At 45.8% G+C, this 17,724-nt stretch overlaps 1 protein-coding gene across 1 annotated transcript in view; it reads right to left on the minus strand.

The window, feature by feature from the left end:
• Positions 1-17,724, minus strand: part of ehbp1l1a (EH domain binding protein 1-like 1a) — a 45,847-nt gene that overhangs the window by 8,772 nt on the left and 19,351 nt on the right. The window contains exons 7-12 of the mRNA XM_038995740.1: positions 13,581-13,835; positions 11,808-12,005; positions 10,503-10,532; positions 9,783-9,842; positions 7,563-7,719; positions 2,481-2,669 (exon numbers count right to left, since the gene is read on the minus strand). Of these exons, the coding sequence (XP_038851668.1) occupies positions 2,481-2,669; positions 7,563-7,719; positions 9,783-9,842; positions 10,503-10,532; positions 11,808-12,005; positions 13,581-13,835 (889 nt within the window). The remainder of the gene's footprint in view (positions 1-2,480; positions 2,670-7,562; positions 7,720-9,782; positions 9,843-10,502; positions 10,533-11,807; positions 12,006-13,580; positions 13,836-17,724) is intronic.

Here is a 17,724-nt window from a genome sequence, read left to right on the forward strand (position 1 = left end):
GCTTTGCTTGATTCCACTGGGGGAGAATGAGTTTTCTTGCTGCGCCTGGGTGGGGCTATTTTTCTGATGATCGAGAGGGGGGCAGTCTCTCCCACACAAGTCGGGGTATGACTCTGTAGGTACATGATATGGAGTTAGGGGAACAATTGTGGCCTGACCAGTAACAGTCTGTAAATCCTCAGCTTTCTGTCGCAGTTCGGGAGAGAGAGACGCTTTCCTGGTGCGTTGAGGTGGAATCAGCTTAGCGACCGCCTGGGCAATCAGATTCTCTGGCTCATCAGCTTTATGAGATGGCTCCGGAGTGAAGCTGTCTTGTTTCTTCACAGGCCATGGTAGAATCAGTTCAGTGGCTACCTGGCCAGGTTTCTGTGAACGTTCTGCACTGGAAGCACTATAGGTTCCCCTTGTGCGTGGAGCTGGGATAACGCCGGTTACCTGTGGTGTCTCTTTAGTGAGGCTTGTCTTAGTACGGCGAGGAGGGACCAGTTCAGTGGGCACCTGGACAGGGGCATCAGTTTTTTGTTGAGGCTCTGTTGATCTATTTTCCTACCAGGATGTGATGGTACCATCTCAGCTGGTGCCTGGGCAGTGAAACCCTTCTGGCAATCATCTTTCTTTAGAGGTTCTGTTGAAAGACTACGGTCTCCTCTCACTTCAGTGGGCTTCTGTACAGATACATTCTCAGATTTCTGTTTGCGCTCTGAAGTGAGACAGTCTTTTCTCCTTGGAGGCCGTGAAGGGACTACCTTAAATACAATCCCTTGATCATCAGCTTCCTGTCGAGTTTCTGGAGGAAGACTACCGTCTCGTTTCTTTGCATGATGAGGAGCGACCAGTTCAGTTGTTACCTGTGCAGGGACAGCCTGGCCGGCGACAACAGCGGCAACTTCTGATTGTGTTTCATCTGAGGTGAGTGTCTGATCATCAGAGGGTTTATCTGGGATGGGTACTATATGTTCTTGAGCCTTGTCCTCTAACAGCAACTTGTCTGTAGTAGGTTGTGAGGTAGGGGCAGAGGCTTCCTCTGTGCTTGCATGTTGGGTGCTTAATAAGGTAAAAAAAAAATAAAAGGTGAGAAAATATCATGGCTCAGATCTTGCTGTAGAATTCCATTCTATTAAATGACTATTGAAATGATAATATCAGTAAAGCAACCCCTCACATTCCACAAGCTGGCACACCTCACAGAAGAGATTACATATCCCATTCCACTGAGCAGACACTGGAGAAGCGTTCCAGAAGTAGAAAAACTCAACACATTGACTGATTATAACTAACAAAAAGCCACAGGTTTTTCTTTACAAGACAAACATGCATGACATAGGTAGCAGCATAAATAGTACACCGAGACACTGAAGACCTTAGTTTACATTAGAACACCTGGACCCACAAACAAGTGCCTTAAACATCAAGACACAGCTTAAATTTGACACATACTGTAGACTTGTCCATCACAGTTCACTGAGTAGCAAGCATGGCTGAGTCAAACATTATGCGAACGAAAGACAATGTTATGACTTAATACCGCATTTGTATTTTCAAGCAGTGCAGCCAAATAGTTCAGACACCGGTTTGCTGCCAGGACACTCACCCCTTGTCCAGGTGTAATGAAGTTGATAATTCTGTCTCGATAGGTGACCCGGCTGAATAAATGTCAACATAACCTGTTATCTGTCCAGAGTCCTGTGCTTTTAATGTTGATTTCTCCCCTATTTGCGCCCACAAGTGAAGGTAAATCTCTTCTTCCCCAGTTACCACAAACTTTCCTCTGGAGATCTCAGTAAGGTCAGCCTCCGTCAATGACGGCCATTTTCTCATACTGCTTAGATCTTGGACTTTAACAAACCCATCCTCAGTGTCTTGTCTCATTGCCTCACTCATTGACTGTTTGTCTTCCAGATTCAACAAGCATGGCTCAGCGGTGGTTGGGAGTTCAATCGTATTTTTGGTTTCACCCTCAAGGTGCGGTGCCTATCCAGACACTGCTTCCTGGACGAGGGTAGATGTATCTGGGACAGGTTCAGAGGAGCTCTCTGATGGGACTGCACCTTCTGTTGGAGAGGAGCCAGACGGACCAGGCATGGCTGCTACTGTTTCATAACTGTGAGAGAGGGATTACTTACTGTAATTGAGGGACTGAGCCTTAAAACAGGCATGGTAAACATTGGGAGCATTCGAAACCATATAAAAAGCCTCAACACATTTAAAAATCTGAGAGATTAAACACAGATCATTCAAACTTCAATACATTTATTTTATTAACTGTATGTGAGAGTTTGCTAAAAGTACTTGATTTGACCAAAATAGGATTTGTTAAATCAATAACAAAGATCAAAAATAGAAAATGCCATTATATGCAAACATTAATATAAATAAACTAGTGAACATGAGGGTGACACTGGTGAAAATTGGACTAAGAATCTACAGAACACACCACATACTTTGCCGTGCTACATAGGAGCCTACAATCTCCCACTTACCCTTTGGAGAAGACACCAACAATGGTCTGTACTTGGCCAGAGGCCTCCTGCTGCTTCTCTGCCACAGACCCCTCAGCCTCCAACACCTCCCATCCTAAGACTAGCTCTGGTTCTAACACTGCAGAGGACATCTGGATCTCCTCAGATTCCTCAGATGGGATTTTCTCTATTTGTGGGCTGTCGAGGACACTAACACGAGGTGAACATTGAAAAGAACATCCCTACAGAATCCATACTACACACAGAAAAACACACAGAGTTATTGGCATGCACCAAAACAACTCATCCGTCACAAATTTAGTAAGAATATCACTCTATAATATATTATCTCCATGTAACAGGTTCACAGACCCAAAACACATCTCAGATGCAGAATATCACGCCATATAAAATGACCAAACACGCCATGTAGTCTTAAGAGGTTTGCCAGAGCTACAATATCTGGCTTTACAGTGGCCGTTGCAGACCAAACAAAAAACAGCAATGTTTCACTACCACTGCCACTGCAATCCATGCAGAGAGCCATGTGCTCAAACACTTACCCCTTATCTAGAGCATACTCTGCTGGTTCTCCAGTAACCTTTCTTCTCTGTCTGCATACTTGTCTCTTAGAAACCAAAAAACAAAGTATGTTGCTTTCCACTTGCAATGCGAGACACTGGAAAAAAAGATATTGCATGCCTAACCACACACGTCTTACCATTTGCCTCTATAGACTCTAGACTGTGGGGAGGGGCAGATGGGAAACCAGGAAGCTTGCTGCCTCGGGGCAAGATGGTACCAGTGCAAGCATAGTTTTAGGTTTTCATCTCCAACTGCACTGCCTAGGTCAGGCTTGGAAAGCACCATATCCTCTGACCTATTATCCTTCAATGGTTTTTCCCACATTGGCTGCATAGAACTCACAGATTCTTCTTCCTGGGTTCGAGCTAATTCAGATGGCTGTCTAGAAGGTAATCCTGGTTCTCTAGATTCACTTGGACAAGCTCGCATTAGGGAAAACACGGTTTGTTCTTCTATTGCTTTTAGTTGTGTAAAGGACGGGAACCCAGAAGTGAGAGTCTCACATGGGCAAGATGGCGCCAGTGACACCCTATTTTCTCTGTCTTCTGGTGACCTATCTTTGATTATTACGGTCTTTTCTTTCAGCTTCTTCTCAAACAAAGGCTTCTGTTCAACGTGCCAATCTCCTGTCTGGACTTTGGCCGACGATGGGAAACCTGGGAGACTGGAGCTTTTGGGGCAAGATCGTGTGAGATCCACACTATTAAGTTCCCTCTTAGGTTGTGGTGCAGAGCGGAAGCTAGGAATCCTGGCTTCTTCTGGGCAACATGGCACCAAAGCAACCATTGCTTTTGTTTTGCTAATGCCTTTTGGGAGAATGTTTTCTTCCTCTTCCTTCTTCTTTTGCAAGTGCTCAAACATAGGTTTTGGGTCAACAAGCCACTCTAATGCTGTAGCCCCATCAGTGGATGCAAAACCAGGGAGACTGGACATTTTGGGGCAAGCGAGCACAAGACTCAACATACTTAGCTCTACCTCAGCTTTGGGATGTGGTGCAGAGGGGAAGCCATGAATACTTGCTGCAGTAGGACATGATGGTACCAGAGCCACCATTCCTTGTTTGTCTTTTTCTGATATTTCCATCAATAACTTCTGCTTCTTTTTCAGTTGCTTCTCCCATAATGGCTGATGATCTCTGGGTGGATCTGTGTGCCAATATTTTCTGCCAGTTTGCTGACGGGATGGGAAACCTGCAATACTGGAGACTTTTGGGCAAGATGGAAGAAGGTTGACTACAGTTTGCCCCAAGTAGACATCTTTGGGTTGTGGTACAGAGGGGAAGCGAGGAATGGTGGCTGCTTCTGGGCAACATGGCACCAAAGCAACTACTGGTTTCATTTGGTCAATGTCTTCTTTTGATTTGTCTTTTGGAAAAACATAATCTTCCTCCTTCTTCTTCAGCAAGTGCTCAAACACAGGCTTGGGGTCAACAAGCCACTCTAATGTTGTAACCCCCTCACTGGAAGATTTAGAGCAAACAGGCAAAATAATCATCATATTGGGTTGTGGGACAGATGGGAAGCCAGGGATCCTTGCAGAGTGTGTACATGATAGACTCAAAGGAATATTGGTTTCCATTTCCTCTTGGTCTGCTTTAGAGCTGTCAATAATGACTTTCCTCTCCTTTAGTAGTCTCTTAAACAATGGCCTCTGGTCAACAACCACCCTGCCCACCTATCCTTCTCAATGGATGGAAAACCAGGGAGACTAGACACTTTTAGGCAGGAGGGAACAAGATTCACACTACTTGGCCCCACCTCAGCTTTTGGATGTGGTGCAGAGGGGAAGCCAGGAATCATGGATACGTCTGAGCCACATGACACCATAGCAACCATTGCTTTAACTTTCTCACTGTGTTCTTTCGATCTGTATTTTGGAAAGACTTTTTCTTCTTTATTCTCCTTATTTTTCTGCAAGTGCTCAAACAGACTTTGGGTTAACAAGCCACTCTAATGTTGTAACCCCCTCAGTGGATGCAAAACCAGGGAGACTGGACACTTTAGGGCAAACTGGCACAAGACTCAACATACTTGGATCTACCTCAGCTTTGGGATGTGGTGCAGAGGGGAAGCCAGGAATACTTGTTGCAGTAGGGCATGAACTATTCCAGAGAATAGTGCCAATGTAATTCCCAAAACATGCTATTGTATTTAAATAGCTAGTGGGAAAAGGCCTTAATATTTATTGAAAAGCAAACCTACAAGCTACATTAGTATTACATGTCTTCAGGAAATGCTTATATCTTTTAGAACTACTTTAATGAGAGTGACACATTGAGGAACATGGGTGTGTAGTGATTGTGCACCATGCCACACCCCCAGTCCATGGGTCCCACTTGTTATTTTGAAACCTCTTGAACATCTTGTACCCGCTTGTTCTTTTGGGAGAATCTTTAGGAGTATTTTCTTAGGGACCAAGTGTCAGACCCTGCTCTTTCTCTGTGTCTTTCTCTTTTGGCAGCACGCTCTGATGCCCAATGGCTACCGCCACAATCTGTTCAGGCTCTGGCTTTGGCATAACGGTGTCCCTATCTGCATGGACATCTTGATCAAGTGACTCATTGTTCTGTCACGTGACTTCATGGCCGTGGGCTCAGGTAAGCCAGGCCCTTGCATGGGTGCAGAAGGAAGAGGTTGTTGGGGTGTTGGAACTGGGAGTGCCCTGGTTGACCTCTCCTCTGCCTGACTCTTTGCTTTTTACAGTTATGGCATCTCAAAATATTGGAGCCCCGGAACAGAGGGTGCTCTGGGGCTAAAGGGTAAGAAAGGGGTCATGCGCTCAGGTCTGAGGGACAAACAAATCAAGGTCAGAGTTCAAGGGTGGGGGAGAGTGTATCTCCATAGCAACAATGCAGACAAAAAACAGGCAAGGTTGCCCATCTCAGGCACGGTCAAAGACCCTTCTGTGGGGTGCTACTGTAAGAAGAGCTTTGCTAAGGATCTTACATGAATTCTTTGGCATACTACCTGAGGTAGCGTACTACTAGACTGCACACAGAGTAGCCAACTAGCAAGCATTCAGTCAAAAGAAGCCAATCGTGTAAGACTATCCCATGGTCAAGATTTTTACCTTGTCAGCTCAGGGATTCGATCCAGCAACCTTTCGGTTAGATGAATACGTTGTTACAGTGACCATGCATCCTGAGTGTGAAAGAATATCTAGCTCTATCTTGTGCCACAGCGAACAAGTGGTTTTAATTACAACTTTTATTAAACCTGCCATGCTTCCAACAATTTAGGACAAACTCATTCATACAGTTATCCATGACAGTATATCTACGTCACCATTATAAACGAATAAGACACGTCTATAATGCCCCTGATATTCCATGATATGCTGGCCCACAAATGTTTTAGGCCTACTTCAAGTTAGTAGGAAGGTGAAAGTCACAAATTAAGGACAAATTAACACACTTTCTTTTCTTTCAAAGTGTCAACCTTTGCATCTCCATCATGCAAAGGTTAAAACCAATCCAGTCATTCCAAGCAGAAATAATGATCACCGCCACTAATAGCTGACAACATCACCAAAACAACGTGCACATTGGTATAAAGGGATCGGGAGACAGGCGCAGGAATGCGTAATAGGGGGTTTTATTTACCCAAATTACAGCGCGCCGTGTAAAGGCACGGGGATCGAAGACCAAACAAACACGTATACAAAACACAGGGTTGAAACCCAAACAAAAGAGTGAGGAGTACCTCAAATACACTGGGGCGAGCCCCGTAATCATCTGCGCAATACATGTGGCACGAAAGCCAACGCAACACAACGCAACACAACGCAACGCAACGCAACGCAGCGCAGCACAGCACAGCACAGCACAGCACAGCACAGCACAGCACAGCACAGGTACTCACACGACCAACGGACATTGTAACAATAATCGACAGCCCAATGGAAACCAAAGGGCACATTTATATAATTACAATCAGGGAAATGGGGACCAGGTGTGCGTAATGACACAGTACCGGAGGGATCCGTGACAGCACGCTTCAATGGGGCAGATGTTGGTGAGTTGTTGTGATTCTGGTGGTCAGATAGCTAGCAACAATGACAAGAAGCTGCCATGTGGGGAATCGTCAGAGGCTCGGTTCATCTTGTTCTTGATACCATGTCTTGTTTTGAGATGTTTCATTGCTAATATGGCTAAAATTCGCTAGCTAGCTAACCAACAACTGTAATTATGTATTTGAGAGACAACACGTGCTCATTGTGCAAATGTATTTATGTTTTCAATAAACATTGGAGATTAAATCTAGTTTACATGTTGTCAACATTCCAAGCCAACCCCGTCTGTTTTGCCCCATAGTTGCGCACAGGTCGGTTTTGTTGCTTAACAACCACAGGTCGAATTTGTTGCTAAACAACCACAGGTCGGTTTTGTTGCTAGACAACCACAGGTCGGTTTTGTTGCTAGACAACCACAGGTCGGTTTTGTTGCTAAACAACCGCAGGTCGGTTTTGTTGCTAAACAACCAACCAGTCTATATCTGTACAACCTTTGAATTTACTCACCCTGCCATTGCCTGGACAACCTCCACTCCAAACATTGAGAATGCCTCCTGCCTTCTCTCATGGACTGTTGTCCCAAAGGGCTTAGCCAATGGGTCAAGTGTGGATGTTGTTGGGTCTGGCCTCTGACTGGCAATACTGATCATTCCAGCAGTGTGGTCTAGAGGGGATAACAGTGGAGAACATCATGAAGCTGAAGTCAACCCTGATGATACACTAGCTACAGTTGAAGTCGGAAGTTTACATACACCTTAGCCAAATACATTTAAACTCAGTTTTTCACAATTCCTGACATTTAATCCTGGTAAGAATTCCCTGTCTTAGGTCAGTTAGGATCATCAGTTTATTTTAAGAATGTGAAATGTTAGAATAATAGTAGAGAGAATGATTTATTTCAGATTTTACAGATTTTACATTCCCAGTTTGTCAGTTTACATTCACTCAATTAGTATTTGGTAGCATTGCCTTTAAATTGTTTAACTTGGATCAAACGTTTCGGGTAGCCTTCCACAAGCTTCCCACAATAAGTTGGGAGAATTTTGGCCCATTCCTCCTGACAGAGCTGGTGTAACGGAGTCAGATTTGTAGGCCTCCTTGCTCGCACACATTTTTTCAGTTCTGCCCACAAATTTTCTATAGGGTTGAGGTCAGGGCTTTGTGATGGCCACTCCAATACCTTGACTTCATTGTCCTAAAGCCATTTTGCCACAACTTTGGAAGTATGCTTGGGGTCATTGTCCATTTAGACCAAGCTTTAACTTCCTGACTGATGTCTTGAGATGTTGCTTCAATATATCCACATAATTTTCCTGCCTCATGATGCCATCTATTTTGTGAAGTGCACCAATCCCTCTTGCAGCAAAGCACCCCCACAACATGATGCTGCCACCCCCATGCTTCACGGTTGGGATAGTGTTTTTCGGCTTGCAAGCCTCCCCCTTTTTCCTCCAAACATAACGATGGTCACTATGGCCAAACAGTTCTATTTTTGTTTCATCAGACCAGAGGACATTTCTCCAAAAAGTACGATATTTGTTCTCATGTGCAGTTGCAAACCGTAGTCTGGCTTTTTTATTGGCAGTTTTGGAGCAGTGGCTTCTTCCTTGCTGAGCGGCCTTTCCGGTTATGCCGATATAGGACTCGTTTTACTGTGGATATAGATACTTTTGTACCCGTTTCCTCCAGCATCTTCACAAGGTCCTTTGCTGTTGTTCTGGGATTGATTTGCACTTTTCGCACCAAAGTACGTTCATCTCCTGAGCGGTATGATGGCTGCGTGGTCCCATGGTCTTTATACTTGCGGACTATTGTTCGTAGAGATGAACGTGGTACCTTCAGGCGTTTGGAAATTGCTCCCAAGGATGAACCAGACTTGTGGAGGTCTACAATTTTTTTTCTGAGGTCTTGGCTGATTTCTTTTGATTTTCCCATGAGGTCAAGCAAAGAGGCACTGAGTTTGAAGCTAGGCCTTGAAATACATCCACAGGTACACCTCCAATTGACTCAAATGATGTCAATTAGCCTATTAGAAGCTTCTCAAGCCATGAAACCATTTTCTGGAATTTTCCAAGCTGTTTAAAGGCACAGTCAACTTAGTGTATGTAAACTTCTGACCCACTGGAATTGTGATACAGTGAATTATAAGTGAAATAATTGGTCTGTAAACAATTGTTGGTAAAATTACTTGAGTCATGGACAAAGTAGATATCCTAACTGACTTGCCAAAACTATAGTTTGTTAACAAGAAATTTGTGGAGTATTTGTAAAACATGTTTTAATGACTCCAACATAAGTGTATGTAAACTTCCGACCTCAACTGTATGTTGCCATCAATGGTTGCTGCAACATTTTTCCATTGAAAATGAGCAACTTGTGGGCAACTTTTAGAAATCCTCCAATCAGAGCGCAGATATTGGTATAGAAGATGAGTAAATAAATGGGGAAATTAAGTTTTAAGTTGATCTACGTTTCATATGAAATCTATTATTCATGTCCATGTTGCTCATTCCTAAGCATTGCTCCAGTGTCTCATACCCCTATCCGTTGCCAAGCAACATTGCTTAGCAATATTGCCACAAAAAATTGCTAGTATATCATAGGCTTTTTAACACTGTGCCCTATAAATTTGAAATTTTTAGCAAATCTCAAGTTAGGATTTGGCCCTGTTGTATAGATTTAGGGATGTTCCTAAAAGGCATTGTGTTTGCATTAGGTCTTACTCACTGGGAGTTGTGGCAGTGCTGTATTCCTCCTCTGTCAGAGTGCTCAACTGCCTCTGAAACTCTAGAAGGGAACAGACAGGACCTGGTTAGACATGATTATCTGAACGAGAGAGTTGGCTTGGCAACCGGCTTGACACCTGTGAAGTGACCAATGAATGAAGGAAACATATAATGCTAACATACAATTCTTACATTCAACTAGAATTTGCAAGAGACTGTTACAACCAAAACAACTAGCCAGGTGCCAGGTGTTCTCATGTGAAGCTTGAGAAGGGAATACATGTTTTCATCATAACATTCTGTCATTTATTTTCCCCATTATTAAACGTAAGGACTTTGTCAGTGAATGCCTTCTCCGTTTGTTGCCTCAGGTTGTATACCTGTCTCTTGGACAGACAGGGGAGCAGTGACTGGTACTGGGAGGGGGGAATTGGGGACTTGAGTCTGAGAGGGCTGGCCAGGAGAGAGTCCAGGAGTAGGAGCAGGATAGGGGGTGAGAGGAGAGGGGGGAGTGCCAGAGGAGGGCAGAAAAAGAATTGTAGGACACAGGGAAGACAAGGAAGGAAAGGAAAGGACAAGGGAGAAAAGAGGGAGTAGAGGAAAGAATTTGATTCATAAATGTATCAACCAGCTGCGATCATAGTATAATTTTGTAGACTGGTTAGACAAGCATTTGTCCAATGTCAATGCTGGGGGCTGAGTCTATCTTTGAGATCTATACCTGACTGGGGGACAGTGGCAGAAGCAGGATCTGCAGCACACGGAGAAGCACCAATAGCATCAGGGGAGGGACCAGGAGCGGGGACACAACATGGGGCAACAGGTGAGGTGAGGTGAGGTGAGATGAGAGGAGAGGAGAGGAGAGGGAGGTGAGGAGAGGGGAGAAGGAAGTGAGGGAAGGGGGGAGGGTGGTGAAGGGAGAGGGAGGAGAGGGGATAGGGAAGTGAGGGAAGGGGGGAGGGTGGTGAAGGGAGAGGGAGGAGAGGGGATAGGGAAGTGAGGGGAGAGGGAGGAGAGGGGGAAGGAAGTGAGGGAAGGGGATAGGGAAGTGAGGGGAGAGGAGAGGGAGGTGAGGAGAGAGGGAGGAGAGGGGAGAAGGAAGTGAGGAGAGGTGAGATGAGAGGAGAGGGAGGTGAGGGAAGGGGATAGGGAAGTGAGGGGAGAGGAGAGGGAGGTGAGAAGAGAGGGAGAGGAGAGAGGAGACTGCGACATGGGAGAAGGGGACACATCAAGGGAGAAGGACACGGAGGGACACAAAGCAGGATTACATGTTGCCATGCTCTGCTTTGTCTGCTCCAGGGGCACCAGCTCTACTGGCTCAGGGGGAGAGGGGTGCAGAAATCTGGCCCGGCTGGGCCAGAGGGGCCTGGGTTTTGGGCGGCCTCCATTCACTCTACCAAGGAACTGTGAGGGAGGGATGAGCAGGGGTAGAATGGAGGGAGGGATGAGAAGGGGAAGAATTCGGGGAGGGAAAGGTAACAAGGGATTAAAATAAGGCACAAGTTTGAGAAAAAGAGGGGCAGGAGAGAGGATGTGAGGGAGAATAGAAGGATGTGAGGGAGAATAGAAGGATGTGAGGGAGAAATAGAAGGATGTGAGGGAGAAATAGAAGGATGTGAGGGAGAAATAGAAGGATGTGAGGGAGAAATAGAAGGATGTGAGGGAGAAATAGAAGGAGGTGAGGGAGAAATAGAAGGAGGTGAGGGAGAAATAGAAGGAGGTGAGGGAGAAATAGAGTGATGTGAGGGAGAAATAGAGTGATGTGAGGGAGAAATAGAGTGATGTGAGGGAGAAATAGAGGGAGGTGAGGGAGAGATAGAAGGATGTGAGGGAGAAATAGAAGGATGTGAGGGAGAAATAGAGGGAGAAGAGGGCGAAATAGAGGGATTGTATATGGGTGGTTAGAGAAGAAAAGGTATTAAGATTGGAATAAAGAGAAAGAAAGAGAGATGAGATTGGAATAAAAAAAAATACAATTACGGACTAATTCCTTGAAACTACCCCATCATTTTTTCCCATGCAATACCTGTCTGTGGAATATCAGACAAAGAGGGATGTGGAAGAACGGATGGGGAAGAGGAGGAAGAGGAGAGGTGGAGGAATGCCCAATGATGGAGGCTGAGAGGGGTCTTGATGGAGAGACCAGGAGCCTCAGAAAGAGTGTCAGGGTCCAGAGCCGGGTCACTCTGGAAGCCAGGGGGCTTCCGGGCTACAGATATGGGCACTGAGAAAAAACGGTAGAGGAGAGAGTAAAATTGCAAGAGTTAATTCAACTTCTAGGGAGTCAAAGTGAACACTATGTTGGGGTTTATATGGTCCCACCCCTATTTTGTGTTAGAAGTACTCTGGTCATGGTGTTGATATTTTTAGAGTTAAAACGACACTAAATGGAGTAAACATCCAACTCTCAGAGAGTTTCTTAAATTTAACTCCAATTGCCATGTTACTGTTTTCACTGTCGTTTTTAACCAACTCCCTTGCCATTTTACACTTTTCTGTGTTTTTCATAAAAAAATCAACTACAGCAAAGTACATTTCTGTTTCAGTTGACTTCCTTTGTGTTATAAGGGTGGTTTGCAATGTGATATCCAATCTCTGTTGGACAACCTCTGTTGGATATCCATCACTTTTCCATCACTCACAACTTGCATTTAAAATGCCGGAGAGAAGGTTAGAAAATACACTACAAGAAGAATACCTCCACCAACAACTAACGGTTGCTATGAATCCAACCACTTAGAGATTTGATTAGTTTAGAAAAATGTAAGTTTCTTATCCTTGTGGAGCTCAAGATAAAAAAACAATCAATGCACATGCGAAAACACAGATATTGAAACAAACCTGCAACAGAGCATGCTGGGAAATATGCCAATGAGGCCCCTCCCACATCTGTGGATAACGTCATAGATTTAAGTCCCTGTCACTGGTTTCTCTTAATGGAGTTAAAAGTACTCCGACCAGTACAGAGAAAATACAGAAAATACATTGTCATTAAGCTTGGCTAAATGTTCTCAAAAAAAGAACATGCTTTCTCTTCAAACTAGTCTAAATAAAGTAAAGTACTCAACAACTAAACGACTCCACATATAAATCCAGCAAAGAAGCATTCCTCTAGTGTGTCCAAAAATCTCCCTGAACAGCCCTATTAACTGCGACCTCACTTCCCTAGTCATGACAGGAAGTAAATGGACCAATGCCAGAAACCATAAAATATGTCACCGCCTTGATGAACAAATTCACTGCGAGTTAGGACAGTTGCTATGGAAATGAGGCAATCGCCCCCGGCAACCTCGACAATAAACTTTCAACGGCTAGCATTTCGGTCAGTGGAGAAAATAAGTATTCCAGACCTGTGTATGTCTAAAGGTAATTCAGCACATTCAGGACATTCAGTTCATTCCTCCAGGAATCTGTCGACATGTTTTTCTCAATCTTGCTGTGGCTAAACTGTTTTAAACAGCAGGGGGGGCCTCAGACCATAGACAGTTACATTATATAACAAGTCTGAGGCCCCTTTAATGTCTTCCCATGAGTCAGAATTCCCAAACAACAAATGCCTCTCTCAATTTCTCAGAACTCTCTCTTCTCTTTAAAGCAATCAACCTTCAATCATTTATCAAATGTCAAACAAATATTCTACCTGATGTACTAGCTAACGCTATGCACAGAATGAAACATGCGGGTATTCACTCCTTGAATAAAATCTGCAACTTGACTATTTACTTATTACAATAGGTGTGGTCTATGATTCAAAACCACAGTGATAAGACCGTGAGTCAGTCAGTCTGTTTGCCAGTACCTGAGCCAGCGGCGGGCTGGAAGATTTCTGCCAGTGCAGGTGGGTGGGAGCAGACAAAGGCTGGCACTTGGTAGGGATAGGGGGAGGGTCGTGCCGGGTGAGTGGTGCCCTCGGGGTCGGTGTTGAGTCGGGAGCGGGCGGCAGGGGCGGGAGGCGGGGCAGAGGGGTCGAGGGGTACGGGCAGAGGGGGGCGTGACAGGAGTGAGATGGTAGAGACAGATTGGAGTAGCTCATTTGGCACTATCTCACTGGCAGCTGGGTGAAAGAGATGAGGGCGGGGTGGGAGGAGAGATGATATCCCTCTAGTGGTGCGGGGGCTGTGCTTTGGCAAAGTGGGTGGGGTTATATCCTTCCTGTTTGGCCCTGTCCGGGGGTATCATCGGATGGGGCCACAGTGTCTCCTAACCCCTCCTGTCTCAGCCTCCAGTATTTATGCTGCAGTAGTTTGTGTCGGGGGGCTAGGGCCAGTTGGTTATATCTGGAGTACTTCTCCTGTCTTATCCAGTGTCCTGTGTGAATTTAAGTATGCTCTCTCTAATTCTCTCCTTCTCTCTTTCTTTCTCTCTCTCGGAGGACCTGAGCCCTAGGACCATACGTCAGGACTACTGGGCATGATGACTCCTTGCTGTCCCCAGTCCACCTGGCCTTGCTGCTGTTCCAGTTTCAACTGTTCTGCCTGCAGTTATGGAACCCCTACCTGTCCCAGACCTGCTGTTTTCAACTCTTAATGATCGGCTATGAAAAGCCAACTGACATTTATTCCTGATTATTATTTGACCATGCTTGTCATTTATGAACATTTTGAACATCTTGGCCATGTTCTGTTATAATCTCCACCCGGCACAGCCAGAAGAGGACTGGCCACCCCTCATAGCCTGGTTCCTCTCTAGGTTTCTTCCTAGGTTTTGGCCTTTCTAGGGAGTTTTTCCTAGCCACCGTGCTTCTACACCTGCATTGCTTGCTGTTTGGGGTTTTAGGCTGGGTTTCTGTACAGCACTTCGAGATATTAGCTGATGTACGAAGGGCTATATAAAATAAACTTGATTGATTGATTGATGGGCAGAAAGAGGGAGGCGGGGTGGGGTCTGAGATAAGGGCGGGGTGGGAGGAGAGATGATGGGCAGAAAGAGGGAGGCGGGGTGGGGTCAGCGATAAGGGCGGGTGGGAGGAGAGATGATGGGCAGAAAGAGGGAGGCAGGGTGGGGTCAGAGATGAGGGCGGGGTGGGAGGAGAGATGATAGGCAGAAAGAGGGAGGCAGGGTGGGGTCAGAGATGAGGGCGGGGTGGGAGGAGAGATGATATGCAGAAAGAGGGAGGCGGGGTGGGGTCAGAGATAAGGGCGGGTGGGAGGAGAGATGATGGGCAGAAAGAGGAAGGCGGGGTGGGGTCAGCGATAAGGGCGGGTGGGAGGAGAGATGATGGGCAGAAAGAGGGAGGCAGGGTGGGGTCAGAGATGAGGGCGGGGTGGGAGGAGAGATGATGGGCAGAAAGAGGGAGGCGGGGTGGGGTCAGAGATGAGGGCGGGGTGGGAGGAGAGATGATGGGCAGAAAGAGGGAGGCGGGGTGGGGTCAGAGATGAGGGCGGGTGGGAGGAGAGATGATGGGCAGAAAGAGGGAGGCGGGGTGGGGTCAGAGATGAGGGCGGGGTGGGAGGAGAGATGATGGGCAGAAAGAGGGAGGCGGGGTGGGGTCAGAGATGAGGGCGGGGTGGGAGGAGAGATGATGGGCAGAAAGAGGGAGGCGGGGTGGGGTCAGAGATGAGGGTGGGGTGGGGTCAGCGATAAGGGCGGGTGGGAGGAGAGATGATGGGCAGAAAGAGGGAGGCGGGGTGGGGTCAGAGATGAGGGCGGGGTGGGAGGAGAGATGATAGGCAGAAAGAGGGAGGCGGGGTGGGGTCAGAGATGAGGGCGGGGTGGGAGGAGAGATGATGGGCAGAAAGAGGGAGGCGGGGTGGGGTCAGAGATGAGGGCGGGGTGGGAGGAGAGATGATGGGCAGAAAGAGGGAGGCGGGGTGGGGTCAGAGATGAGGGCGGGGTGGGAGGAGAGATGATGGGCAGAAAGAGGGAGGCGGGGTGGGGTCAGAGATGAGGGCGGGGTGGGAGGAGAGATGATGGGCAGAAAGAGGGAGGCGGGGTGGGGTCAGAGATGAGGGCGGGGTGGGAGGAGAGATGATGGGCAGAAAGAGGGAGGCGGGGTGGGGTCAGAGATGAGGGCGGGGTGGGAGGAGAGATGATAGGCAGAAAGAGGGAGGCGGGGAGGTGGAGGTGATGGGCAGAAAAAAAGAGGAAGAAAGAAAAGAGTTGGAGCAGCAGATAGAAAGGAGGACAGATGCAGGAGAGAACAGAAGAGAAAGTAGAGACAATAAGTGTTGTAGAGATATACAGGTATCAAAGACATTAAAAGAGGTGAAATGCAGTTGAGGAAGAGAGTTCCAGAGAAAAGAGAGGAGGGAAAATGAGAACAGCAGGGAAGGGGAAGTGAGAAAAGGAAAGAGGGGAAGAATGAAAGTAGATAAGAAACGGATAGGGATAGTACTCAGATACTCATCCCAGACATTCAAACTCAAATAAATGTTTTCTCTCACTGTCACTCTTCATTATAAGTGACTAAATCCTAGTCCCATCCCAACAAACCAGGGACCAGAATTCCTGGTCAGGCCCCAGTATTCAGTCCCACAGTTTAATTATAGTACTTTTGATACTTGATAGGAATTTAAAAGGAAAAGGTGAGCTCTTATGGGTGTAGGATACCTTAGGAATCCATATTGTGTAACTCTAAAGATTAACACGTAACAGATTCCATCACTTCAAACAGTTATTGAAACGACTACTAATTTGTTTACTTACACTATCGTTCAAAAGTTTGGGGTCATTTAGAAATGTCCTTGTTTTTGAAAGAAAAGCATGTTTTTGTCTGTTAAAATAACATCAAATGGATCAGAAATACAGTGTAGACATTGTTCATGTTGAAAATGACTATTGTAGCTGGAAACGGCTGATTTGTAGGTGTTTTTTAGATTTTACAAAGGTGTACAGAGGCCCATTATCAGCAACCATCACTCCTGTGTTCCAATGGCACGTTGTGTTAGCTAATCCAAGTTTATCATTTTAAAAGGCTAATTGATCATTAGAAAACCCTTTGGCCATTATGTTAGCACAGCTGACAACTGTTGTCCTGATTAAAGAAGCAATACAACTGGCCTTCTTTAGACTAGTTGAGTATCTGGAGCATCAGCATTTGTGGGTTCGATTACAGGCTCAAAATGGCCAGAAACAAAGAACTTTCTTCTTAAACTCGTCAGTCTATTCTTGTTCTGAGAAATGAAGGCTATTCCATGCGAGAAATTGCCAAGAAAATTAAGATCTCGTACAACGCTGTGTACTACTCCCTTCACAGAACAGCGCAAACTGGCCTAACCAGAATAGAAAGAGGAGTGGGAGGCCCCGGTGCACAACTGAGCAAGAGGACAAGTACATTAGAGTGTCTAGTTTGAGAAACAGATGCCTCACAAGTCCTCAACTGGCAGCTTCATTAAATAGTACACGCAAAACACCAGTCTCAAAAATAAAATATTAAGATGGGCAAATGAACCCCAGCACTGGACAGTGTTATGTACAGACAAGTTTGAGGTACAGCCTTGCAGAGAGTATCTGATTTAATGATTTAACATGAGAATGTAATGAGTGGCTCTGCCCATCTCTGCTCATTGGATATTAGCCAATGAGGTGTCAAATGAAGTTGTTACATTTGACACCTCATTGGCTAATATCCATTGGGTTTAATAAATATGATTAATCAAACCATACAAATGATGTGAATAGTTTGATGATCAATACTTAGATAAACGCTTATAACACAGAAATATTAACATTTGAAATGAGGGATGGTATGTTATATAGGAGGAGAGGGGATAGGACCAGAGCCAGGGAAAAGATCCAATCAGGATTCATAGGAGGCGGGAGCAGGGGCGGAAACAGGAAGCTACCTGGGGGCTCTGGGTCAATCACAGGCCTCCATGCCTGATCACATATTCTTCTCGTGGGTGCTTTCAGAGTTGAAGGAAGGGAAGGAAGGAAGAGGAAAATATTAAAGAAAAGAAAAGGAAGGAAAGGATATTGATTTATTACGGAAAGGGAAGCTTGGC

Source organism: Salvelinus namaycush, chromosome 6 (assembly GCF_016432855.1).
Source record: "Salvelinus namaycush isolate Seneca chromosome 6, SaNama_1.0, whole genome shotgun sequence".
Taxonomy (NCBI): Eukaryota; Metazoa; Chordata; class Actinopteri; order Salmoniformes; family Salmonidae; genus Salvelinus; species Salvelinus namaycush.